Source organism: Schistocerca serialis, chromosome 5 (assembly GCF_023864345.2).
Source record: "Schistocerca serialis cubense isolate TAMUIC-IGC-003099 chromosome 5, iqSchSeri2.2, whole genome shotgun sequence".
NCBI lineage: Eukaryota > Metazoa > Arthropoda > Insecta > Orthoptera > Acrididae > Schistocerca > Schistocerca serialis.
In genome coordinates, this window is record NC_064642.1 from 2,161,690 (window position 1) to 2,186,076 (window position 24,387).

The following is a 24,387-nucleotide window of genomic DNA, read 5'->3' on the forward strand; positions in this document are numbered from 1 at the left end:
GGGAGAAATGATCATTGTGATAAAATAAGAGAAATCAGGGCTCACACAGAAAAATGTAAGTGCTCATTTTTCCTGCGTGCTGTTCGAGAGTGGAACGGTAGAGAGACAGCTTGAAAGTGGCTCATTGAACCCTCTGCCAGGGCATTTATTGTGAATAGCAGAGTCTACATCTACATGGATACTCTGCAATTCACACGTAAGTGTCTGGCAGAGGGTTCATCGAACCATTTTCATACTACTTCTCCACCATTCCATTCTCGAATGGCGTGTGGGAAAAAGGAACACCTAAATCTTTCCGATAGAGCTCTGATTTCTCTTATTTTATTATGATGATCATTTCTACCCATGTAGGTGGGTGTCAACAAAATATTTTCACATTCGGAAGAGAAAGTTGATGATAGAAATTTCGTAAATAGATCTCGCTGCAAAGAAAACTGCTTTTGTTCAGTGACTGCCATGCCAACTCGTGTATCTTATCAGTGACGTTCTCACCCCTATTGCACGATAACGTGAAACAAACTGCCCTTCTTTGCACTTTTTCGATGTCCTCCGTCAATTCTACCTGCCAACTCTAGCATCTTGGGCCAGAATGCAACGTTAGGTGGGATGCAAGCATCAATCAGTAATCAGGGGAGGTGGGGAAGGGGAAGGGATAGCAGTGTATGGGTGGGGGGGGGGGGGGGGGAGAGAGAGAGAGAGAGAGAGAGAGAGAGAGAGAGAGAAGCACTGTCTGACACTCCAACTGGCACAGTGTCAGGAGATTATGGGGCAGAGAGGTGGGGATAAACGGAGCACAAAAAAAGAGGGGTGGGGAAAGATGGGTGGATGTATTGGCAGAGGGCTGCAAATAAACAGGCTTGGAGATGAGAATGGGGAGGAGATGATAGGACAGAAACTCACTTGCTCATTGCGCTGAGAGTCTCACCAAGGCCTTCACAGATAGGCACTATCCCCCAAAACTAGTCCACAAGCAATCTACATTGCCATTTGTCCTCACAACCCCAACCCTCCCACCACCCCCATGAACTCAGCCACAAGTGTCCCCCCTTCATTACCCTGTACCACCCCAGACTGGAACACTTGAACCACATCCTTCGCCATGGCTTTGATTACCTCTCATCACATCCTGAAATGAGGGACATGCTACCAGATATACTTTTCACCCCTCTCAAAGTGGTGTTCCGTTGCCCACCCAACCACCACAACATCCTAGTCCATCCCTATGCCACTCCCAATAACAACCCCTTGCCATAAGCATCACATCCCTGTGGAAGATCCTGGTGCAAAAACCGCCCAATCCACCCAACCAGTACTGCCTATTCCAGCCATGTCATAGGTTTATCCCATCCAATCACTGGCCAGGTCACCTGTGAAAGCAGCCATGTCATTTACCAGCTCTGCTGCAATAATTCCACAAGGATGAATGGCCACCGCCAAACTGTGGCCGAGAGCAAAGTTGACCACCATGTGGTACAACATGCTGCTGAACATAGCAAACCTGATTTCAATGGCTGTTTCACTACCCCAGCCATATGGATCCTTCCCTCCACCGCCAGCTTTTCTGAACTACATGGTGGAAGTTACCCTTACAACACATTCTTCGCTCCCGTAATTATCCTCGCTTCAACCTTCAGTAACATACTGTCCGTACTCTCTCCACACAACAGTTTCCACCCCATATGCTGTATCATCTCCTCCCCAATTTCATCTCCCAGCTTGTATATTTGCAGCCCTCTGCCAATACATCATCCAACTGTATTCCCCACTCCTCTCATTTTTTGTTCCTTTTGTCCCCCACTTTCCTGCCCTACAACCTCCTGACTGCGCCTTTTAGAGTCCCTGCCCACTCAACCAAACATCATTCTCTCTCTCTCTCCCTCTCCCTCTCCCTCCCTCCCTCTCTCTCTCTCTCTCTCTCTCTCTCTCTCTCTCTCTCTCTCTCTCTCTCTCTCCCCCTCCCCCCCCCCCCCTCCTGACAAAGGCTGTGATTGAAAGCTACAATGTGAATGTTGTAATCCAGTCTGTCTGCAACATGACATGTCTTCTTTGCATTGAGTATCAATCTGTCTTTTCCTATATTGTTGACATTCTTACCTGGAGCTTACACTGTTTGAAGCAGTTAAGTGTCAATTTTTATGAATTATGTTATTTGATTTGTGGCCGTCATGTGTGTATGAGGTGTGTGTGTGTGTGTGTGTGTTTACATTTAATTGGTTGTCATTGTAACATAAAATGCTACATAGTGATTACAAGACAGTTGATCGAACTGCAAAGTTTTGATTATCTTTTCGCTTAAAGGATATTTTATTAATTTCTTGTTAACAGTTGTTTGTGGTGTTTTGTGGCTAAGAGGCTTGAATCTCTAATACAAACTGCTGTACCTTAGCCTGACAAATAAAAATGTTACAGGGGCTGTTAATTGATGAAATATGTTGTATCTTAAAAGCTGTTTCGCATCAATCACTTCATAGAAGCAAATTCAAATTTAGCATTATGAAGTGAAATTTAAGGAAGGATTAGGTCACCTCACCTCTTTGGTATGCTCAGGCTATGCATCAAGAGTCAAACTGGAACAGGAAATGCTAAATGTCTTTCTCTGTGAGTCTACTCTTGCATCACAATAATTTGTATTTAGTTTGTACAGTCTAATTCACCAAACACGTGTCCCTTCTCTTCCATTTGTGGAAATGTGAAACTTGGTAAAAAAAGGCATTCGTGGTAAAAATGATTTTCATCTCACCCACACCTTTTGTTATTAACATTTTACTAGTTGGCAACCAAAACTTATAAATGACTAATGGTTTTTCATCATACTGAAGTTTTCCACATTGCACTGTTTAAGCACAGCATTCCTTCAGCCTATCAATGTTTCAAATGGTAGAACTAGAGAAATATACATTATGACAGTCTTTTGCAGCAGCAAACATTACAAATATCTGGATTGACACTGTCACAGATGAAGTGGTGGCACAGGAGGGAATGGGAGACTTCTTATGGGCTGGGTGACGTGGAATAATTGTTGTCCGTAAAGATCTAGGTGAGACCTTCAGCGTATTTGAGCAGGGAATGCTTCTGTAACATCCATGGGTACTGTGGAGGAGGGATATGCTCTGTCTCCCTAGTATTCCACAAGCTGCACATGTAGAATTCTCGATCATCCGCCTGGGTCACGAGTTCTCCGTAATATTTCGGTCAACAGTCTTGTTGCCATCTTGAGGTGGTTCCTGATGCTGCCTTTTTCAACGTCTTGTATGCATTGGTAGTTACCCCTCCATCACTCTGCCCCTTTTGCAGTCCGTGAAGCCTCTGTGGTGGTGGTGGTGGTGGTGGAGGAGGAGAGGGGAGGGATGCTGCCTGGCTGCAAACATCTATCTTCATGTGCCACACTATCACTGGCTGCGCACATCGCTGTACGAGAGTGGTTTGTATGTGCAGGGGGGGGGGGGGGGGGTTTCAGACCTGACTCCATTTGTAGGCCACTGTCTTTGTTAATGAGATTGTCTTGGATACTAATTTGAATCGCTTCATAAATCGTGCAATCCCAGGAGGAGGAAAGTTGCCTCAGTGTCTTATTTTTGTTGTAATTTATAGTATTGCCAGTTTTTATAAGTTGGTCAGCCAGTGCTGATTTGATGTTCAGTTCTAATTTAGTGTGACATATATGTTCACAGCACCTCTCTCTGACGGTATGTACAGTTTTCCCAATGTATGCCTTGCTGCATTCTGTTCCTCTTTTCCATCCGGCTATTGTATAGTACAAATTTTGTAGACACATACATTATCGGCTTGTTGCCGTATCCATTCCTTTGGAATACCAAATGCAGTAACTCAATGAAAAAGTGTCTTCACACTGAGAGTTGCGATGGTACTGGAGGTGTGTAGAAACAGATCAGTGAATGTAGGCTTTCTGTACACGCTGTGTCTGAGCTTGCCGTCTGGGTTCCATTTCACCAAGACATCTAGAAATGGGAGGACCCCATCCTGTTCCACCTGCACGGTAAATTGTAGATTGGAGTGATGGAGAAATTCACGTAAGCTGTCCCATCTGCGTAGCCAATTGATGAACGTCTCATCCAGTAACAGTAGAAACAGTTTGGTTTTTGTTGGGCTTACTCCAGGGCCTTGTATTCGAAATCTTCCACATGCAAGTTCACCACAACCTTTGACGGAGAACAACCCGTGACCCTGATAAGCACACAGCATGATTTACAACGTATTTCTTGGGCTGCGTTGACTGGTAGAGCATAGGTGTCCTGTTGCTCACTGCTTACAATTGTTACAGTTAGTAGTGATGTCTGAGTCGGGGCAACATTTTCATTCTTTCCCAAGCACCGACATTGCTTCATCACAGTTCACTTATGTGGTTCTCGTATATTTTTATGTCTTGCTGCAAGATGTTTGTACTCGTACGTCTGTTGCAGATTTTTTCAGCCTGTGCCCGTGTTACAAAACTAACCAACAAATCGGTTACTTTTTTATACAAATCTTATGTTAAATAAGGAAAAGCAATTAAACTTATTGTAGTAGTTTATTCATGTGTGTTTGACACTATAAGTATAGTTTGTACTATTTCTTTGTAAATAGTAAGTGAAATGTGTACTAAATTTGAGAGATACTGATCCACATATTTCATACCTACACAAACGTCTAACCTCCAACCCTAGGAGGGTCGGGGGTGCCCAAATCCCTCATTCCTACTGCAACCCCCACACCCGTGGGCAAATATCATCAGCACTGTCACCTATAAGTGAAACAAGCCTTATACCTGTCTTAGTTTATTTGTGTGTGTTTGACACTATAAGTATAGTTTGCAAATTATAAAACAGTGACCCCAAAAATTGGACTGTATCAGCTGTTTTCAATTATTTCTATATGTTACATCATTCAAACCTACATCCCCACCTCTATGCATACTGTGGGTGTCATACTCCAATGGCATATTTTTCAAGATAATGACATAGTAATGGAAAGTTATTCATGTAATACAACACATGTGGACCCAGTGAACTCCATCATAGTGGCACTGCAGTTGGAATGCTTGGTCTCATTTACGTGCAAATTGACCTCTTAAAGCCTCGTGCATATGGTGAGTCAGTACCTTTTGTCCCTCAGCATTTTCCATACGATTAGTTAACAAATTTACAAAGCTTTGTTATTCCTCAAGGTATTCCAGTGCTATGGTGGAACATTCACACATACATAGGTACATTTTTATATGTATAACTTGCTGCTCCTTATACCCTTTACAAGTTGTATGAAGTGTTGTGTGTAAGTACCTAATAGTATTGTACTAACAGTAAGTGAAAATGTTCTTGGTACCTTTGTACCATCTGGTCTTTCCAAATTACTTTCATACCCAATGTATCAGTAACTTTATATTGCTTACTATCTGATCGTTTACTTACAGAACAGGATGTTAGACTCTAATCATCCTTCCTTCATTTTCTTTAGAGGCCACAGTTTAAAAAGCAACACATAATTTACATATAGAGTAAAGCTGTAAATTATTATAGTAAATATGCTTAAAATGCAAATTGTACATTGCTAACCCATTTACACTATTTTCAGAGCATGTGATAATTGTGAAGAATGGTACCATGGTGACTGCATACGAATCAGTGAAAAAGAAGCAAAGTATATCAAACAGTTCTTCTGTGTGGTAAGAACACTTTCAAGATCATATAATTAGTATGTCCATAGTTTAAGCTTGTGGTTTTAATTACTGTATTTGCCCAACTATAAGATGTCCGCAGCTCATGGTCTAGTGGCTAGCATTGCTGCCTCTGGATCACGGGGTCCCGGGTTCGATTCCTGGCCGAGTTAGGGATTTTATCTGCCTGGAGACTGGGTGTTTGTGTTGTCCTCATCATTTCATCATCATTCATGACAGTGGCTCGATCGGACTGTGAAAAATTGGCGCTGATGACCACGCAGTTGGGCGCCCCACAACCTCATCATCATCATCATCATCATCATCATCATCCAACTATAGGACAACCCTTTGTATAAGCTGACCCTACCCCCCTTTACTTTCTAAGAGGCTCCTTGAGACATTTTTATTTTTAACATATTCTGACTAATCCAAATTACAAACTATCTTATTGATATAAAGCAGCCACCTAATTATATTATTTATGCTATTTATTAACTGTCTACATTTTGGCAGTATAAGGAGAAATAAAATAAACAAAATGAAATAGTATACATTAGTTGTTACCTATTCTTCCATTTTTGCGTAATTACTTGAAGTTGTGAGGTCACCCCACTACCAGGAATTATTACCAGGTTTATACTGTTTCTTGTTAATATTGAGTATAGATTTAAGTGTCAGGAAGTATTTGTATGGAGTGTAGCCAAGTGTGGAAATGAAACATGGACAATACAAAATTTAGACAAGAAGAGAATAGAACCGTTTGAAATGTGGTGCTACAGAAGAATGCTGAAGTGTAGATGGGTAGATCACATAACTAATGAGGTGGTACTGAATAGAATTGGGGAGAAGAGAAAATTGTGGCACAACCTGACTAGAAGAAGAGATTGGCTGGTAGGGCACCTACTGAGGCATCAAGGGATCGTCAGTTTAGTACTGGAGGTAAGCATGGGGGGAGGGGGATAAAAACCAAAGAGGGAGGCCAAGAAATGAATACAGTAAGCAGATTCAGAAGGACGTAGGTTGCAGTAGTTACTCGGAGATGCACAGGATAGAGTAGCATGGAGAGCTGCACCAAACCAGTCTTTGGACTGAAGACCACAACAACAACAACAACAAGATTGTTTCTTGATACCAGATTCTTAACATCCTGGGTGAGGTGTCTCCTGAAAGGATCCAGCACCAATATTTTCCTTCTGTTAAGCAAGGAGCCTGGCATTTTGTTCAAGACAACCTTCACCCAATCTAGTATCATTCCATTTGTTGTCAGTTCGTGGTGGTTTTTTTTTTTCCACATCTGAGAGAAGCTTCCTCCTATCTACTAGTGCCTTCTACATTACTGTCATTCAGGTCTTTTCATTGCCAGACCTTCTCATAGAAACACTTTTAATACCATTCACGTCAACAATAACATTTGACGAGATATCAACATAATCAGGCGTCTGATCAGTGTTGCTCATATGGCCTAGCAAGTACTTGTGCCTTTTCTTAGAATGATTGTAAGATGCTGGTAGCATAATTCTGTGTTGTAATGTATGGTATTTACCTGAGTATAAGAAGATCCTGATCATAAGGTGTTCCCCTTTTTTTCAACATGCTTTTGAAGTCAATTCAATTGAGACACCAAATGGTTTCAAGCAAACTGCAGTGTAAAATGTGGTAGATATTGATGTAGATGTTTCTAAAAAGCGAAACTATCCAGTAAATTTTTTAAATGAATACATGCCATTTGGCTGTATTGTTGTTTATTTAATTATGACCTATGTTTTGCCGTGGGTCGTAATAAAATAAACAACAATACAGTAAAATGGCAGTATGTTCATTTAAAAATTATTTTATGAAACATCAAAAACTGTATGTGTATATATCCCCATGGTTGGCAACATGACATAATTAGCTGCCCACTTACTCCCCTCCCATCACGTATCAAGTTCTCAGTCAAGCCCCCAATGAGTCCATAGTGCTGTGCTTGAGGAAATGTGAAACATGGACTGCATTGTCTTGTAGGGTGCAAGTCATATGTAGCAACAGCAATTAATATATAAATAAAAGATAGCAATCTTGATTCAGTCGATCTACTGACTTCTGTTGGTACTATTTCCATAACAGATTTTGTTGCCGTAATTTATTGTCACGGCAACAGTTAGTTAGTGTAATATACTTTATTTTGTGTGTTAGACATTTCATTCTGGATTAAATTTCCTTCTTGTTTCATCTCAATTTTACCACCATGTTCTAAAGCTGATTAAAAGCCAATAACGTTTTGACCTGGTATTCTAATATGTGAACAACCACTGAATTTCTCATTCGGAGCCCACTTATTTACAGACCTTCATAATCAAAAAAAGTGTTGATCTGGGTGCAGAATCAGGTAAAACTTTTATCGCAAACCTGTCCAAACACAAAAAGAGTTTGTAAGATGATATAATTTAGTGCTATTTCCTCCTGTTATAATTTAGTGCTATTTCCTCCTGTGTTTCACAAAATTGTCAAATTTTAAGCATAGCAAGATATTGTTGTTGTGACTGTTCATTGTTTCTCGTTGTCCCTTGCATAAAGGATCACTTGCACTAGCTCAGCATGAGTCAGGTGTTACGTGTTTGTTCGAGCAACGTCGATACTCTGAGTGCTTCGGAATATTAGGAAATTTTGAACCTGTTTGAATGAAAATGTCATTTGCCCAGTACTGTCAAAATTTCTTCAAAATAAATCTGCATGTAGCCACCGTAGCCAAAGCTTCATCTGTAAATGTAACACGATCCCTATAAAATCTATTAAACAATATAAAATTGTTAACCTCAGCAGCAATAGTTTAATCTCTGAATATAAGATGGCCCTGTAGTTTTTGAATGATGAATTTGGGAAAAAAACCTCGTCTTATAATTGGGTAAATACAGTAAGCCTCTTCATCATCTTCACACATGCGCCAGTACTTGCTTTGTATTCCATGATGCGTGCAGTTATTTCTCTTATCCCCAGCGCCTTCCTTCGAACAGTTTATCGGATAATCGGGAAGCCTTCATTGCATTTCTCTTACATCTACTGAGCAACCAGCTGTTCCAGTTCATGAAACATTCCCTGTTTGTTCTTTCGTAGGGTAGCAAGTAGAACTGGTCGTCTTTAATTTATTCTTCACCTGGCCCTACCTACAAAATTTTCTTCTTTATGGCCTCTGCTTGATGAATCACTGTTAGCATAAAATGAGTGTCATGTTTTATGCATGAAACAGTTGTGAACAATGAACTCGTAGATACATGTTTCTCAACAAAGTTATGGCCATGATTTAAACCAATTATTGATTGGTGCAATTTTCAGTGCTTGCAGCACACAATATAAGGAGACCAAATGACAACAGTAAGATGTCCTCTATCGCCCCTTACAGCTGAATCAGCAGAAATCATATCAGACAATGTTAACATTGTTGCATGTCTTAAAAATGAACAGTGCTGTTGAGCAGTGACATATTCATCTCTGTTGTTGAAGCTCATGTTTCATTTGTTGTGCCATGTTTCAAGTAGTCTTTGTGAATATATTTTTGTTAACATTGATTTGTCTCCTGTAGAAACATAGACTATTGTTGAGTATTTGTCCAGTTTTAAAGACGGTTTAATTTTGATTACAGTGGGATTCAGGCAGACTGAAACTCAAGCATGCTAGATGTTCATAAAAAGACAAGGTACATGGTATAAATTCCTACAGTTGACAGCACAACAAAATTTGCTGCCCACTCCCCTTCTTAGATTCGTCCTAGAGCTTGGCTGACTGGTGCTACTGTTCCCTATCCCACCCTTCGCAGTCTTCAGGTTAAATCTGCAGTTGACCTAATTTGCCAAAGTTTCATCTGTAAATGTAAGATGGCACCTGTATTAAGCTAGTATACAATGTAAAAACCTTGCCCTTCGGGATAGTAGTTTAATCTGCAAATGTAAGATTACCCTCTATTTTTCAAATGACAAATAAGGAGAAAAAATCTTGTATTATAGTTGGGTAAATACAGTGAAGGTCTTTTTCAGTTGAAAGAACAATATACTCTGTTTCTATAAGATAATTCATCCCTGAATCCAGATTTAATTTTCAAACTTTTGTACCAGCCTCAGTTTTCATGTAATGCGGTTTTTTGTAAATGCTTATAGCAGCCTAGAATCAAAGAAATAATTAACATAAGTAGAAAGAAAAATAAAGAGTCATACCCAAAATAATTCTTTCTTGATTTCCTGCTGTGCTTTACCTCAGGAACGTCACTTCTTAAGAACCTGCAGTAGTTGGACAACTTGTGATACTCCTCTTGTCTTGATAATGCATTTTGATTTGAGAACTGCCCTGGTGGAACCATTGTCCACATTTGTTATTAACATCCCCAAGGTTATCTGGAAAGACATTTTTGTGGTCAACAAGAGGAGTGTTCACCATATCCTTCTGTGTAGATAGTTCATTCAGAGCAGGCCATTCTTTCCCCCATAATAGTGGCTTTCTTCTGGCTCAGCTGCTCCACACAGTGAGAAAGTAGCAGTGCTTTGTGTATTTGAGCTGCATGCTGAGAGGAATTGCAGTTTCCTTAACATTTCCACACACATGCGTTATTCATATTTTTCATACAAGACAAATGTAAGAAGCAGTTTAAAGTTATCATATGTCTTCTAAAGATTAACTGCATGCACAGTCATAACAGAATGAAATTTGTTCCTATTATGTAAAGTACTGCTTCCAGACTAAGTTTGCTGCAATCTTTGAACAAGCATTGCTCATACACTGAAGTCGTCGCTGAGTGTCTTCGTGGCAGACACGATAATATTGCAAAAAATTAAGGTCACCACCTTCTGTGGACATACTTTCAGAAGAAAAACAGCATAGTGGTCACAATAAAGACTTCAGTTTCATATTACAAAAAAAGATGATTCCATTCTCTTAAATCTGAAACTTAGAGCTCAGCCTGTTGCGTGGACAAATTTGAATCACAAATAAGACAACTGTGATCTTCTTGAGACAAGAAAATGTTCCTCATTTGATTGATTGTGGCTTTGAAATGTTTGATTGGCATGCTGCATTTTGCGTGTTTCACTGCAGTAGTCTTCAGTCACTGTCACATCCTCAGGAAGCACTGATACTAGCAGCTGTTCACTGTGACATACATACTGTATAGCAGTTGGTAAATTAGGATATTGCACATTTTCATTGTGTTCAGGGAGATTCCATCTCTTGTTCTCAAGCAAAAATAACTGTTTGTGACCTAGTCTGTTGTTTCCCTCCAAATATGGGAACATCAAAATGCAAAAATGCATATGGTGTGATCCTTTTTAACTGGGGGGAGGGGGGGGGGGGGCAGTAGTTGTCAAAGTCACCAACCTACACCAAAATTAAAGTTCCTCGCTCTTATTTACAAGAGAATTAAGTTTCCATTTTTGCTAATTTTGAGTTTATTCTCCACAGATATAAATCCCAAACTCTAATGAACTTAGAACAACAAGTAGTCACTTCCAACAGTCGTCTAAACTATCAATACTGAGGTGAAAGCGTCAACAGACAAAGGATAGATCGCTGTTCACCATGTAGATGAGACCTTGACACAGACAGGCACAAGAAGATTGATATACATACATTTAAGGTATCAGCCAAAGGGCCTCCTTCTAAAGTAGAAAACAGACACACACACACACACACACACACACACACACACACACACACACACACGACCCTCACCAGCCAGAGTGTGGGTTGTGCTTGTGTCAGTATTTTCTACTTTAGAAGAAGGCTTTTTAGCCAAAAGCTTAAATGTGTAGCAGTCTTTTTGGTGTGCCTTTCTGTGACTCACTGTCTCCTCCATATCCTTTTCGTAGCAATCCATCCTTTTCATGAAATTGTTCTTATTCCATCCTTTCATGATATCGTTCTTATTCCATTCTGGATTTTCCAGTGTGACTCTGCATATTTAAATGTGCTGAAATACACCTGGGGATGGGAGGGGGAGGGATAGTATGGTGGGGGTGGCGAACAGTGAAGTGCTGCAGGTTAGACGGTGAGCAGGGGAGAGGGGGGGAGGGGGGGGGGGGGGGAGTAACGGAAAAGGAGAGAAATAAAAAGACTGAGTGTAGTGGTGGAATGACGGCTGTGTAGTGCTGTAATGGGAACGGTGAAGGGGCTGGATGGGCGAGGACAATGACTAACGAAGGTTGAGGCCAGGAGGATTTCGGGAACGTAGGATGTATTGCAGGGAATGTTCCCACCCATTCAGAATTGCACAGGTGAGAATTTCCCTCTTTCCCTGCAATACATCCCATGTTCTCGTAACCTTCCTGGCCTCAACCTTCGTTAGTCACTGTCCTCACCCATCCAGCCCCTTCCCTGTTCCCATTCCAGCACTACATAGCCGTCATTCCACCACCACACCCAGTCTTTTTATTTCTCTCCTCTCCTGATGCTTCGTACGTCCTCCCTCCTCACCTCTCCCCTGCCCACCATCTAACCTACAGCACTTCACTGTCCATCACCCCATCATACTATCCCTCCCCTCCCCGTCCTAGCCTCCTCCTTACCCCCACTCAGTCTCCACTCCCATCATGCACTGTTGCTACTGGTCGCAGTGTGGTTTCAGTGGCCTGAGACTGCAATTGTGTGTGTGTGTGTGTGTGTGTGTGTGTGTGTGTGTGTGTGTGTGTGTGTGTGTGTGTAAAGTCTTTTTGTTGTGCCTATCTGCGACTCAGCATCTCCGCTATATGGTGAGTAGCAACTTTCCTTCTCATAATACTGTTACAGTTTTTTGGTACATATGACTCAATTGCTTTTGATACTATTTCTCTGAATGTAAGCCACATCTGATCTACACTTACACAGTTAGTCTGGAGGAAATGGAGAATCTCTCTTTGGAAGGTGTCAAACAATTTTTATCCGATTTTTAAAATAGATACATTTTGTGTTTATTTCTGGTGAATTTGAATCTTATGGTATTAATTGTTGCTAGTCACTAATCCTTTTATCTGTGGTGATGCTTTCTATAATGGGTAGGTTCCCGAACTGATTGTTCAAAATAATATTTGGAGAAAGCATTCAGAATGATTTCAGACGGTGTTTCAAACATGTATTTTTGCCAACATATAGAGGGTGTATTGAAGTCACCAACATCTATAATTGTGTGATTAGGGTACTTGTTTGAAGTGAAGTGCAACTCAAGTTTTCTTTGAAGTGTTCATCAGCTACGTTAACTAAGTCGGTGGCCGATAAAGGAACCAGTTATTAGTTTCTTCTACCTGTCAAGTATAATTTCTACCTGTAGTAACTTACAGGAAGTATCTGTTTCAATTTCATTGCAGGGTAAACTACATCTAACAGCAATAAACACTCTGCTACCTATTGTATTCAATCTCTCCTTTCTGAAAACCATTAGATTCTTAGTAAAAATTCATCTAAACTTATCTCTGACTTAACCAGCTTTCAGTACTTACAATAATTTCAGCATTAGTGCTTTCTAATAGTGCTTTGAGCCCTGGACCTTTTCCAACACTTCGACAGTTTGCAACCACAATATGAGCTGTTACTAGGTCTACCTTCATGCGTTTGCTCTGTACACTTTTATACTGATGCCCCCTCTGTAGTTTCCCGAGATCTTCTGACCCAAAGAAACTGCCCAGTCCACTCCACCCTGTGTTTAATGGACCCCTGACATATTAAGCAGAAAATGAAACCCCACCATCCTATGGTGCAAGTCGAGAAATCTGCAGCTTGCACGGTCACAGAACCGTTTGAACCTCTGATTCAAACCCTCCTCTGCTCTGTACGAAAGGTCTGCAATCAGGCGTGCCGACAACGCTACAGATGGTGAGCTTTGTCTTCACATCACAAGCATTGGAGCTCCCAACTAACAGTAATCCCATCCTCTGTGAGAATGCTCAGATCTTGCAGGCTGAGATGCTTCCTCTGAAACATGACAAGTGATCACATCTGGCTCAGGGTCTTTGTCAGATAAACCAGGGAGGCCTTTTGATCCCCCTCCCAGGAACCTCTTTCATTGCCTGCCACATCATGAAACCTCCCACTCCACATGGGTGAGTGGTCAGCCTCAGTGTGGGCAGTGCTCGGGGCAGCCACAGCAGTGAACTTTTTATTTTTATTCTTGTCAGAAACATACATAGGTACATAGTTAATGTGTCATGTAGTCTTTGACCAAAATTTGGTCACTTCCAGTCTATTTTCTGTTGCTTGGAGGTTTTCTGCAATAAAGGAGGCTGGACACAGTCGACACTGAAGCATGTGCTGGACAGTCTGGACTTCTCCACAGTCACACTTAATATTGTTTCCCATATTGCAGCTCCATCTTGCCAGATTAAACCTTGACCTACCCACACCCGATCTAAGCCTATTCAAAGATTTCCAGATCATCCATTCCTCTTCATGTCCTGGAGGCAGAGTTTCAGAAGCTCTTTTCCAACCAGAGGGAAGGGAAGTTGTATCCCTCCAAAGCTGCTCCCTGGCTTTTCAGCAGTGGTAGTAAGTAGCCTTGATGTTCTGAGGAAACTCTTCCTACACTTCAATCATTTTGAATGGCTTGGAGGACACATGGGTTCTGCTGGTATATTGTTATATTTATTGTATTTTGTAGTTTTATAGATAAGACTAGCATGTGTTCCTGGTTTTCAAATTGTGTATTGAACTGTCCATTGAAACTAAACTTGCCTTGTGCGTGTTTTGTTGTGTTGTAATATGTTGGTAAAGAGCTGTACAAGATTTCTTGTTGTGTGCTCTAGAGTCCATCGAAAGTCGCCATGTTTATTGGCAGGTTCGTTGGCCAATCTCCCCAGCGTCTCTCTAACTCCACATCAACTTACTGTGGCTGAAACTTCCTACAGTTATGAGAAAGACTAGAAAGAGTAACATTTACAGTCGAGTCGCTTCTAATAATTTATTGGAGATGAGCACTCATTTATTTCTCCCTTGAATACAACTTTTACTCGTACTATGAGGTTGTAATACGTAGTATTCACAATTTATCAGAACAAGAACAGTATCCAAGTCATTAACATTACTGTCAACAAAAGAGATAATAAAAATTGGAGATAATGCAATGCTTTTCGTATGCAAAGAGTAACGTCTGTGGTTACTGCACGCAGCACAGTATTTAACACAGCTATTTCTACACGTAAGTGATTTTTCTGGGTCACAGGTCAGCTTTTGCCTCCATTTCTTGAAAAAATCCTTTGATTTCGTTCTATATACAGGAAACTTTCCATGTAAAAATGGTGAGTTTGAACTCACTTTATATTTAATATGCAGTTGAGATGCATTAATAAATTTGCAGATATTATTTCATAACATGCATAGTATAATGTGTAATATTCAGTGCAATTTGTCTTTATAACTGGTTGTAATATGCCTTTTGTTAATAAGTTTACACATCAGTTGATACTCGTCATTCTATAAATATTAAATGCTCAGAGATTTATTGTAGATAAGCTTTGATAAGTTTTTCGCTACTTTAAACTGAATAATTTCAAATGAACAAATATATTCATCCCACATCAAGAATAGTTTTAACTTCACTTTTAACAATTTATATTATCTTTCTTCAGTTACTTATAAACCATTGTATACTTTCGCGATGTTATTCTCACGGGTGTGACAGGCAAGAAATAAGTTTCTGATGTACCTTCACTTAACATGCGCATGATTTTAGAGATTGCACATCCATTCAGTTCACAGGCTTTGCTTACAGAAGCCACCTGGGTCAGCCCCCTGACGCACTCTGGTGAATCTCCTTATTTAAGTGATTGGAAAAGAGTATTCGGCCTGTTCTGTAACCTTCATTACTGTTGTCCATTCCGAGTGTTTAGTGCTACGCGCAACCTGTACCTCATTATATCTTATGTTGGCTCTATAAAGTGCTCCTTAAATCATATTTGTTGTAGCTATAACAGTATGTAAATTGGAATTACCGATAAAATGCCTTGCTGGTGAAACGTTCTCAGATGACAACAAATTTGGTTCTTCAAAGAATATTCCATCCAATTTGACAGTGCAATAGTTGTAAAGAATATTAATAATTGCCAACATTTGATGATAAAATTTCCTGTAACAGCAAATTTCTTATAGATAGACATTTATCAATAATGAAGTTTAATTTTTGAGCTTCATTTAAGTGAAAGCAGTTAGATTTTAGTGCTATACTAAATTCATGCCCCCTGTCCTCAAACACTGTCCTCACTGTGAGTCACCTGCTTCATGTTTTACCCACATAACCAACATGTCGTATTTTAAGGTAATTTTTGGTTTTGCACTTAAGCAATATCTTGTTTGTTTAAAGAATAGAAGTCCCAATTGAATAGCCCATCTGGACCTGACAGGTGAATTAATACAACTTGAGAAATTTCAGAATGGAAAGCCAACCAAACAGTTGCATACAGACTCAAGAGCTAGAGCATCTATCTGATCATTTATGTGCAACTATCACCCATCAGTCATCTGCTGGTGAGTTGTTGCCTTTCCTCGTTATTGGGACTGGTGACTCATGTTTGTGGTACTGAAATTAATTTTTATAGGCATTATGTGTGTATTGAGCAGAAGTTTAAATTTGTGAGAACATGTTTGAGGTGTGATGTCATATGTATTTTCTGTGATTCCCATAGTAACATTGATTTCAGTTATGCATAAATTATCATCATATATGAGTTTTATAAAACAATGTGGTATTTTTTATACATTTACACAGAGATGTCGGGAAGAGGATCCTACATTAGTTACTAAATACAAGCCTAGAAAACGAGAGGGTGAACATTCATCTTCAAATGCTATTGATCGTCAGTCGAGAGACAGAAAACGGAAAGAAAAAGTTGGGTCTGGTATGTACTATCATATTTGTTTATATTTTTAACACAATGTTTTTTGTAACAAGAGTAAATCATTAAGTACAGATAATATATCATTTGAGATCTGTGTTAAACATAGCTCCTCATCTCAAGCATACAATACTTACCGTATGTATGATTGATTATGAAATAAAATAATTGGAAAAAATATACATCAAGCCAGAGTGTACATGGAGGATATAAGGGGATGTGTAAAATAGCTAGTATAGAAAGTTTATAGTACAAGCTACAGGTCTACTGTCTATTTTGATAAATAATTATCGAAATGGAGAGGCTATAAGATGCAGGTTCACATAAATAAAAATGCAGACCTGATTTTGGCTTCTGTAGTATAATTGATGAAAGGCACATTTTTGGGTATATGAGACTATGATTTCAGATTTATGTACAGTATTTCATTCACTATGTCCTTAGATGTGATAATTGTCGAGAATCCAAACAAACTAGGTCTGCATTCGAGATATTGTGGAGAAAAATTAAATTGTCAACATAGCTTGAAACCTAAAATTTACTTATTGTGTTGTTAAAATCAATATTTTAGTTATGTGATTGCAAATCATTGTTCTGATGATAAGCAAAACACTTGTGTGTTGGTATAATGTAATCACACACACACACACACACACACACACACACACACACACACACACACACGCACAAGCACACGCACACGCACACACACCAAACAGTGGCAGGAGGGCACTATACAAAGGTTAAAGATATGTGCCAACTTTCGGAGCCAGTGGTTCAACGGGAAGGAAGAGGGACTGTCGAGATTTAGCCCAGAATCAAGTAACCCTCCCCTGACCCAGGGTCTGCTCAACATTTTTAAATATTGCCAGTGCTTTTTCTTCATTCCTTTTCCTTCCCATTCAACCCTGCCAGAAGAAGGAACCGATGGCCCCAAAAGCTTCCACATTTCTTTAACCTTCGTATATGTTTTCTTCTGCCACCACTGCATGAATTGTTTCTTATTATCTGTCCAGTTATATCAAATTTTCAAAAAAGAACATTACAGCTAGATAAGATGTATACATAGGCCAAGAAAGAAGGAATTATAATAGTTGGAATATGTTGCTACAATAACGTTTAAAAACAAATATTTTTCATTTAAGCAGAATCAAACAGTGGAAAGTCTAGGGTGGAGTAAGAACAATACGGAAAGGGTATATTGCTGCTCGCCACATAGAGGAAGTGTCGAGCCACAGACAGGCACAGTGAAGGAGACTGCTAAAATATTCCTAAGTAAAAATCACACACATCCACACGAGCACAACTCGCATACACAGGCCACTGTCTCCAGACACTGGGGCCCGACTGCAGCTGCATCTGACATGAGCAGCAATCAACTGGGATGGGTAGTAGGGATAAGGAGGTGCATGTGGCAGGGAGGGGGAGGGATAGCAGGGTAGGGATGGGGGAAGGTTCTAGTGCTGCCTGTGGAAGTGTGCGAGAACATGGTGGGGACAGGGCAGGGCTGCTAGGCACAGAAGTACGTGGGGGGGAGATGAGGGGAGGGGGGGGGGGAGAGAAGGGGAAAACACTAGTAGACAGCATTGGCAGGATAGAAGGCGTGTGTAGCACTGGACTGGGAGCAGGAAAAGTGATGGGTAGGTGGAGGATAGGACGTAGTGAAGGTTGAGGCCAGGCAAGTTAATGGGAATGAAGTTTATGTTGTTGGGAGAGCTCCCACGTACGAAATTCAGAAAAACTGGTGTCGGTAGGAAGAATGCAGACAGTACAGGCTGTGAAGTAGTCGTTAAAGTAAAGCACATCGTGTTGGGTAGGATGTTCAGCAACTAAGTGGTCCAGCTCTCTCTTTGCCACAATTTGGCGGTGGTGATTCGTGTGGACAGACAGGTCGTTGGTTGTCGTGACTTCATAGAAAATAGCACAATACTTGCAACTTAGTTGGTAGATCATATGGCTGCTTCCACAGATTGCCCTACCTTTGATCGGGTGGGAGATAATTGTGACAGGTCAGGAGTAGATGGGACTGGTCCTGCATCTAAGTCTATTGTAGGGATATGAGCCATGAATGAGGCAAGGTGTTTGGGATCGTGGGTGCAGTACGGATGGAAAAGGATATTCATGGGGCAATGGAATACCATTGAGGAAGGAGTGCAGAGGGAAATGGGGAGGATATTTCTCATTTCATGGCATGATTAGAAGTATTTGAAACTCTGGCGGAGAATGTGGTCGAGTTGCTCCATTCCTGGGTGGTACTGAGATACAGAGAGAGGAGTGTTGCTTTATGACCAGACAGTGGATATGTAGGAGAAGGTAGGTACTGTAGAGACAGAGCCCAGGAAATGTGTTTCCAGACAAGAGTGGAAGGGTAATTTTGGTCTGTGACGGCCTCAGTGACACCCTCGGCGTAATTCATCACTGCAGGTACGACAACCCGTCCAGTACTGTCACAGGCATCTCCGACCCGATCAGAGGCAGAAGTACTTGTGAAAGCAGCTCTGTGATCTGCCAAACAAGCTGCAACCTTGATACCAATTTGTATGTGGGCACGACAACTAACAAGCTGTTCACCTGCATGAATGGCCCCAGCTGGAGCACCTAGTTGCTGGGAATGCCACCCAACATGACGTGCTTCACTTTCACGATTGCTTCACGGCCTGCGTCATCAGAATTCTTCGTACCGACACTAGCTTTTCTGAAATACACAGGTGTTCTCTCCCCCAGAAATATATCCTATGTTCCCATAATGTTCCCTGGCCTCAACCTACACTAGTATCTGTCCTCCAACTACTTATCACCCACACCCCAACACTAAACATGCCTCCTATCCTGCTAAGGCATCTCTTAGTCTTTTCCCATTCTCTACCCCCTCCAACCCCCCCTCTTCCCAACACAACACCTTCTCAAAATCACACATAACAGTGTCCCCACCACGTCTCTGCATGCTTCCACAGGCAACATAGCAACACTAGCCTCTTCCCCCACTCCTACCCTCCTGTTTGTCACCCCCGCCCCTCCTGCCCATGTTGCCTCCGTACCCCCACTGTCCACACCAGCAGATTGCTGATTTCATCACACAGAGTCACAATCTGGCCCCTTGCTCAGACAGTGGCCATGTGGAAGCAGGACTTTGTCCAAAAACATGAATATTTTAGTGGTCTTTCTCACTGTGGTGTCTTAGACTCAGTACCTCCTCCATGTGGTGAGTAGCAATCTATCCTTTTCATGTTATTGTTATTTTTCAGTTGGTGTATACAAAGAAACAGTCCTCCAAAAATTTGTTGGAAGTTAGAGATGCAACGTTCAAGCTCTGACAAAAAGAAACATAACTGCTCATACTACTGAGGAGCTATTTGTCATAGCGTACAACTGCTCGGATCACTTGGTGGCAAAGGACATGCAATTTACTACAGTCATGCAGAGCCTCAGAGAATATGACATATAGAAATCTGGTTTGAGGATGACCAGCAGTAATTGAATGTATTTGGTAAGTGCAATTTGCTGCATCAGTCTTGTTTCTTCTGTATCACTCCTCATATATTGGAGTGCAAGAACACACCTGTAATAATTTGCTCATCCAATAATAGTGAGATGATCAGTTTTGATGACTCTTGTTGTAGCATAAAGGCATAGTTGAAAGTTGAAAAATAGTCATTTACAAATACTTCACACTAAGTGCTTCCTTAGTAATATGAGCAGTCTCGTTCTTTCTTATCTGATCTTTAATGTGTTTTATAACAGCCAAATTTTATAGAGAAAAATAATAAATAAAAAGTGTCATGTGCAACAAAGTTTGTTATTTGTTTTCCAGGTAGTATTTATAAACAGTTGATAGAAAATAAGATATTGCTGCTATGTTACAAAGGTGGAGGGTTAAGTTGATGTTAAAAAGCAGTATAATTAGTTTTGTAAGGTATGTTGAGGCACAGTGTCCAAACAAACACGTTCCTCGGTATTAAATTTTGTCCAATAGTAGAAAAACTGTTTGAATTTCATTCATAGCTTAACCCTTTGCACTCCGTAAGGCAGACACAGGGCAGCTCCGCGTGCTCTTATTTAAACCACCGCCGCCTGGGTGGCAGTGCACCGCAGAGATTTGCGTGGATCTCTTTGTGGAAACAATGTGGCCCTCTTCAGGGTGGAGAGCTGGGTTTCGTGAGCGTGTTTCGCAGTAACACACGGTTCCACGCGTGCCACCTTTTTTTTCTGTCTGAGCACACTGCACAATCCTTATGCTTGTTCCTAGGAAGCTTGTTGATAATGTGCAACTTTCCATTCAAGCGTTCCTCGTCATCAGAAGTTGAACGACGTCCTCGTTTCTGTCCTCGAGTTCTTTCTTCGGCAACTAATCCTCTTATAACACTTTTACGGAATGCTTTGTGAGACGGTATTGTCAAGTTGTTTTTCTCACAGTGGTTCTTGTGTAGTAAATAGCTGTTTACAAGTCCTACCTCCAACAGCCAGAAGTATAGTTTTCGCCACCACTTGAGACTTTTCATTAGAAAACCGTAACTGGAAATAAAATGGTCAGATCGATCAACTCCACCCGTTTTGAAGTATAATCAATAATCACATTTGGTTTCTTTATTTCTTCCCTTTCCTTTCTGTTTCTCCTTTCTGTAAGTGAAACTGAGTTATTGGCTTTTGTAGAAAGCATGAGAACTGTTCGTTTATCTTGCCATGCCATAACCACCATTTTGTTGTTGCGGAGGCATTTTATTTCGTGCTTCCTTAGACGCAGAGCTCCTTTCTCAATTGCAGCTGGAAGGTTTTAGCGATTGGCCTGAATCGTTCCTGTGAGATGCATGTTCTGTTTCAACAGCTCATCAGCTAATGCGACACTTGTATAAAAACGGTCAGTGTACAAATGATACCCTGATTGCCCTGTAGCATTTCTGATATTAGCTAGCAGCTGAAGAACTATTCTCTCAGAAAAATTCAAGTGTGGAGAATTCAATGACTCAGTTGTTACAGCGCCAAAATAGGGTATCAAACTGCAGATATAACCATTTGATGAATCCGAAATTACATAAACTCTGAGTCCCCATTTTGTTGGTTTTTGAGGATTGTACATTTTTAATAATACACGACCCTTAAACGATACTGTAGATTCATCAGCAGCTAAATACTGATATGGTCGATAAATTTCGAGAAACGTGCCAGACAAGTAATTCAGTACATTTGTCACTTTACTCAGACGTGACTGAACCTGACTATTGACACGTGTAGCATTCGTCGGATTAGAAACATGAAGTGCCCAGAAAATTTGCATGATTCGTCGGCGACTAAAACAGTCTGGAAAGAAGTTGGATGATTGTAACCATTCTCTTGAAAAAAATTCCTGCAAGTTCCTACACTTTCGTAATGCCATATTCAGTAGCACACCATGGAAGCGTTTCATTTCTTCCATGGTAACATTTCTCCAGTCCCACCATGCAGAATGTTGTGGAAGTGGTGTCACTTTACGTATATTTGATGTAGCATACTTATTCGTTTCATTTGCTATTTGTTGAAATAGGTTATCTGTAAAAATTAATTGAAAGTTTCCGACAGGCGATGATGGAACAGAACTACTTTCTGTTATAAAACCACACTTTGATTTGTCAAAAGGAAAATCTGTGAAGTCAGTGTCGCTCCACATTCGCCACGAATCCTCTGCTGAATCACTAGAAACATGCACATTGTCACTCGAATTGTTTTGAAATGAATCACTATCATAATCAAAATCATTTTCACTCTCGTTTTCACTTAGAGATTGCTCTAAAAGATCTAAAATCTCATCCTCATAAAGGACTGTACGTGAAGAACTAGCCATTTCGAGCGCGTGGACTTGAACGTAATAATTACAGTCTTTGACTTAAGACAGCTGCTACTGTTTGACACCGAGTTAACACTAGTTCTCCTAGATAGCAGCACACTGCAGCAATAATGCCTAGTAGACTCAAAATACGTCTGAGAGCTTCGAAAAGTAGTGTTGAATGAGGCTCGACATCGGAGCGGAAAACAGATTTCGCGATGTCGAGTGGCACTCGACATTGGAGTGGAAAGGGTTAAGACACATTACAATTAACTTTTCATAATACTAGTGTTGGATTGAATGTGGATTCCCATCGTGACTGCCCTCTTCTTAAGTGGCCTCAATGATCACCTAATTTAACTACATGTGATTTATTCTTATGGAGTTGTGTAAAAATTATGTGTTTCTTTCTCCACTGCCACTTAATTTGGAAGAGTTGCAAGAAAGAATGATTATTGTGGTCAGTGATATTGACCATGAAGTGTTGTAACATGTATAGCAAGAATTAGACCGTCCTATTGACATTGGTTGCAACACAAGTGGTTCCCTTATTGGGCATCTGTAACGTGAGTTGAAAAATTGGAGAGATGAGATACTTTATCCACTGGCATGTGTGTACTTTCTGTAGGTACTGTGGTTTTTGCAGTGTTATCTTCTGAAACCGTGGGGATATTTGTGAATAAGCCTGTAAAGTCATGAGAACGAAGCAGTAAGGGAATGAGTAGAAGTTAAACTGCAGTATAAAATTTGCATTATGACCAGAAGAAAGATTGTCTTCCCAAGTGTGACATCCACTTCCAAACATAAAAACATATAAAAACTTTTTTCGTTGTGTTTAAAGTTATCTGTTCTTTCTCCCAGTAGGTGCTCATTTTCTTAGTGATACAAGAACAGAGGGGGGGTTTAGTGATGGTGCCTTCTGTGTAATGACAACCCTATATAGTCACAATCCCTGTGTCCCCCTTAATGATCATGACTGTCTCATTTCTCTTGGAATTATGTCATGATTCCTGTTGACAAATGTAATGGTTGCAGCGTGTAACTCGTAAGGTGGGATTCCAACCATGTCCGCAGATGGCAAGTAGCACGGACTAGGCACAGGTGGCACCACTGGTTCCACTGTTTCCAAGGTGAGGCACGTGGAACACAGCAACAGCGTCAGTCGCCAGCGTACATCTGCCTCGGGAGCAGGCCGCACCCCTATTTGAGAACCAGCAGCAGAGCTGGCACCAACTGTGTCGTGACCCGAGACTGCTTTTACTGGCCAAACATATTGATTTGATCAACAAAAATAAGTTTTTCAGCCTCCGATGAGGAAAAGTTAATGAAAGTGGTCAAGATACTCTGTAATTTATGATATAGGACGTGGGGAATACAGGAATATTTTAGTGGATGATTTATGAGAATTGTTATGAATGTATTAAAAAGGCGAAAGTCTGTACATTTTGTCTTGTATAAACTGTTATTCACAACCCATTGTAAACAGCTGCCTCTTGCCATGCCACAGAACCATATTCACTGCGGAAGAAATCTGAGTTTCTCTGATTTCGATTTCAAATCCGTTGCTGTTTAAAAATCCTCCAAAACTAGCAAAGCTAAGTGTGTTGTTTTGACTGGCTGCTTAATTAACATTGTAACCATAAAATGGAGTATCTTTCACTTCAAGTCAACCGTCGTGTAGCAAACTGTGTAAACCACATTGCCGATAATATCAGGTCGTCAGCCATATCAGGTACTTCAGCACTAGGACTATAATAGCCCAGAGGCATTTTCTGTCACTTGACGAGCATGGCATAACCTATAGTTATAGATTTGTTTGTCTCATTATGATATAGAAACCCTTCTCAAATAAGCTTTCAACATAAAATTATTAAAAGCAAAGGCTTCGCCTCCAATCAGGAAATGGGGTAACATCAAAATCGTGCCTGGCAAGCACTTTTGCTGCCATTTTCTTCCCCCATAGCCAGTTTATGCAATACATATCCTGTTACCGGATTCTTTGTCTTGAGCTGCAGTTTATTGGGCAAAAAAAGTAATCTTGTGTCTGACTGTGAAATAACAGCTGCACAGTGCAGTACACATCAGTTGTCAAATTATATCAGCAATCCTTCAACCTCCAC

At 40.6% G+C, this 24,387-nt stretch overlaps 1 protein-coding gene across 2 annotated transcripts in view; it reads left to right on the forward strand.

Moving 5' to 3' along the window:
• The window catches only part of LOC126480893 (CXXC-type zinc finger protein 1-like), an 83,930-nt gene that overhangs the window by 47,760 nt on the left and 11,783 nt on the right, over nucleotides 1–24,387 (forward strand). For both annotated transcript variants that reach the window (XM_050104288.1, XM_050104289.1), the window contains exons 3-4: nucleotides 5,569–5,659; nucleotides 16,344–16,473. In XM_050104288.1, coding sequence (XP_049960245.1) covers nucleotides 5,569–5,659; nucleotides 16,344–16,473 — 221 coding nt within the window. The remainder of the gene's footprint in view (nucleotides 1–5,568; nucleotides 5,660–16,343; nucleotides 16,474–24,387) is intronic.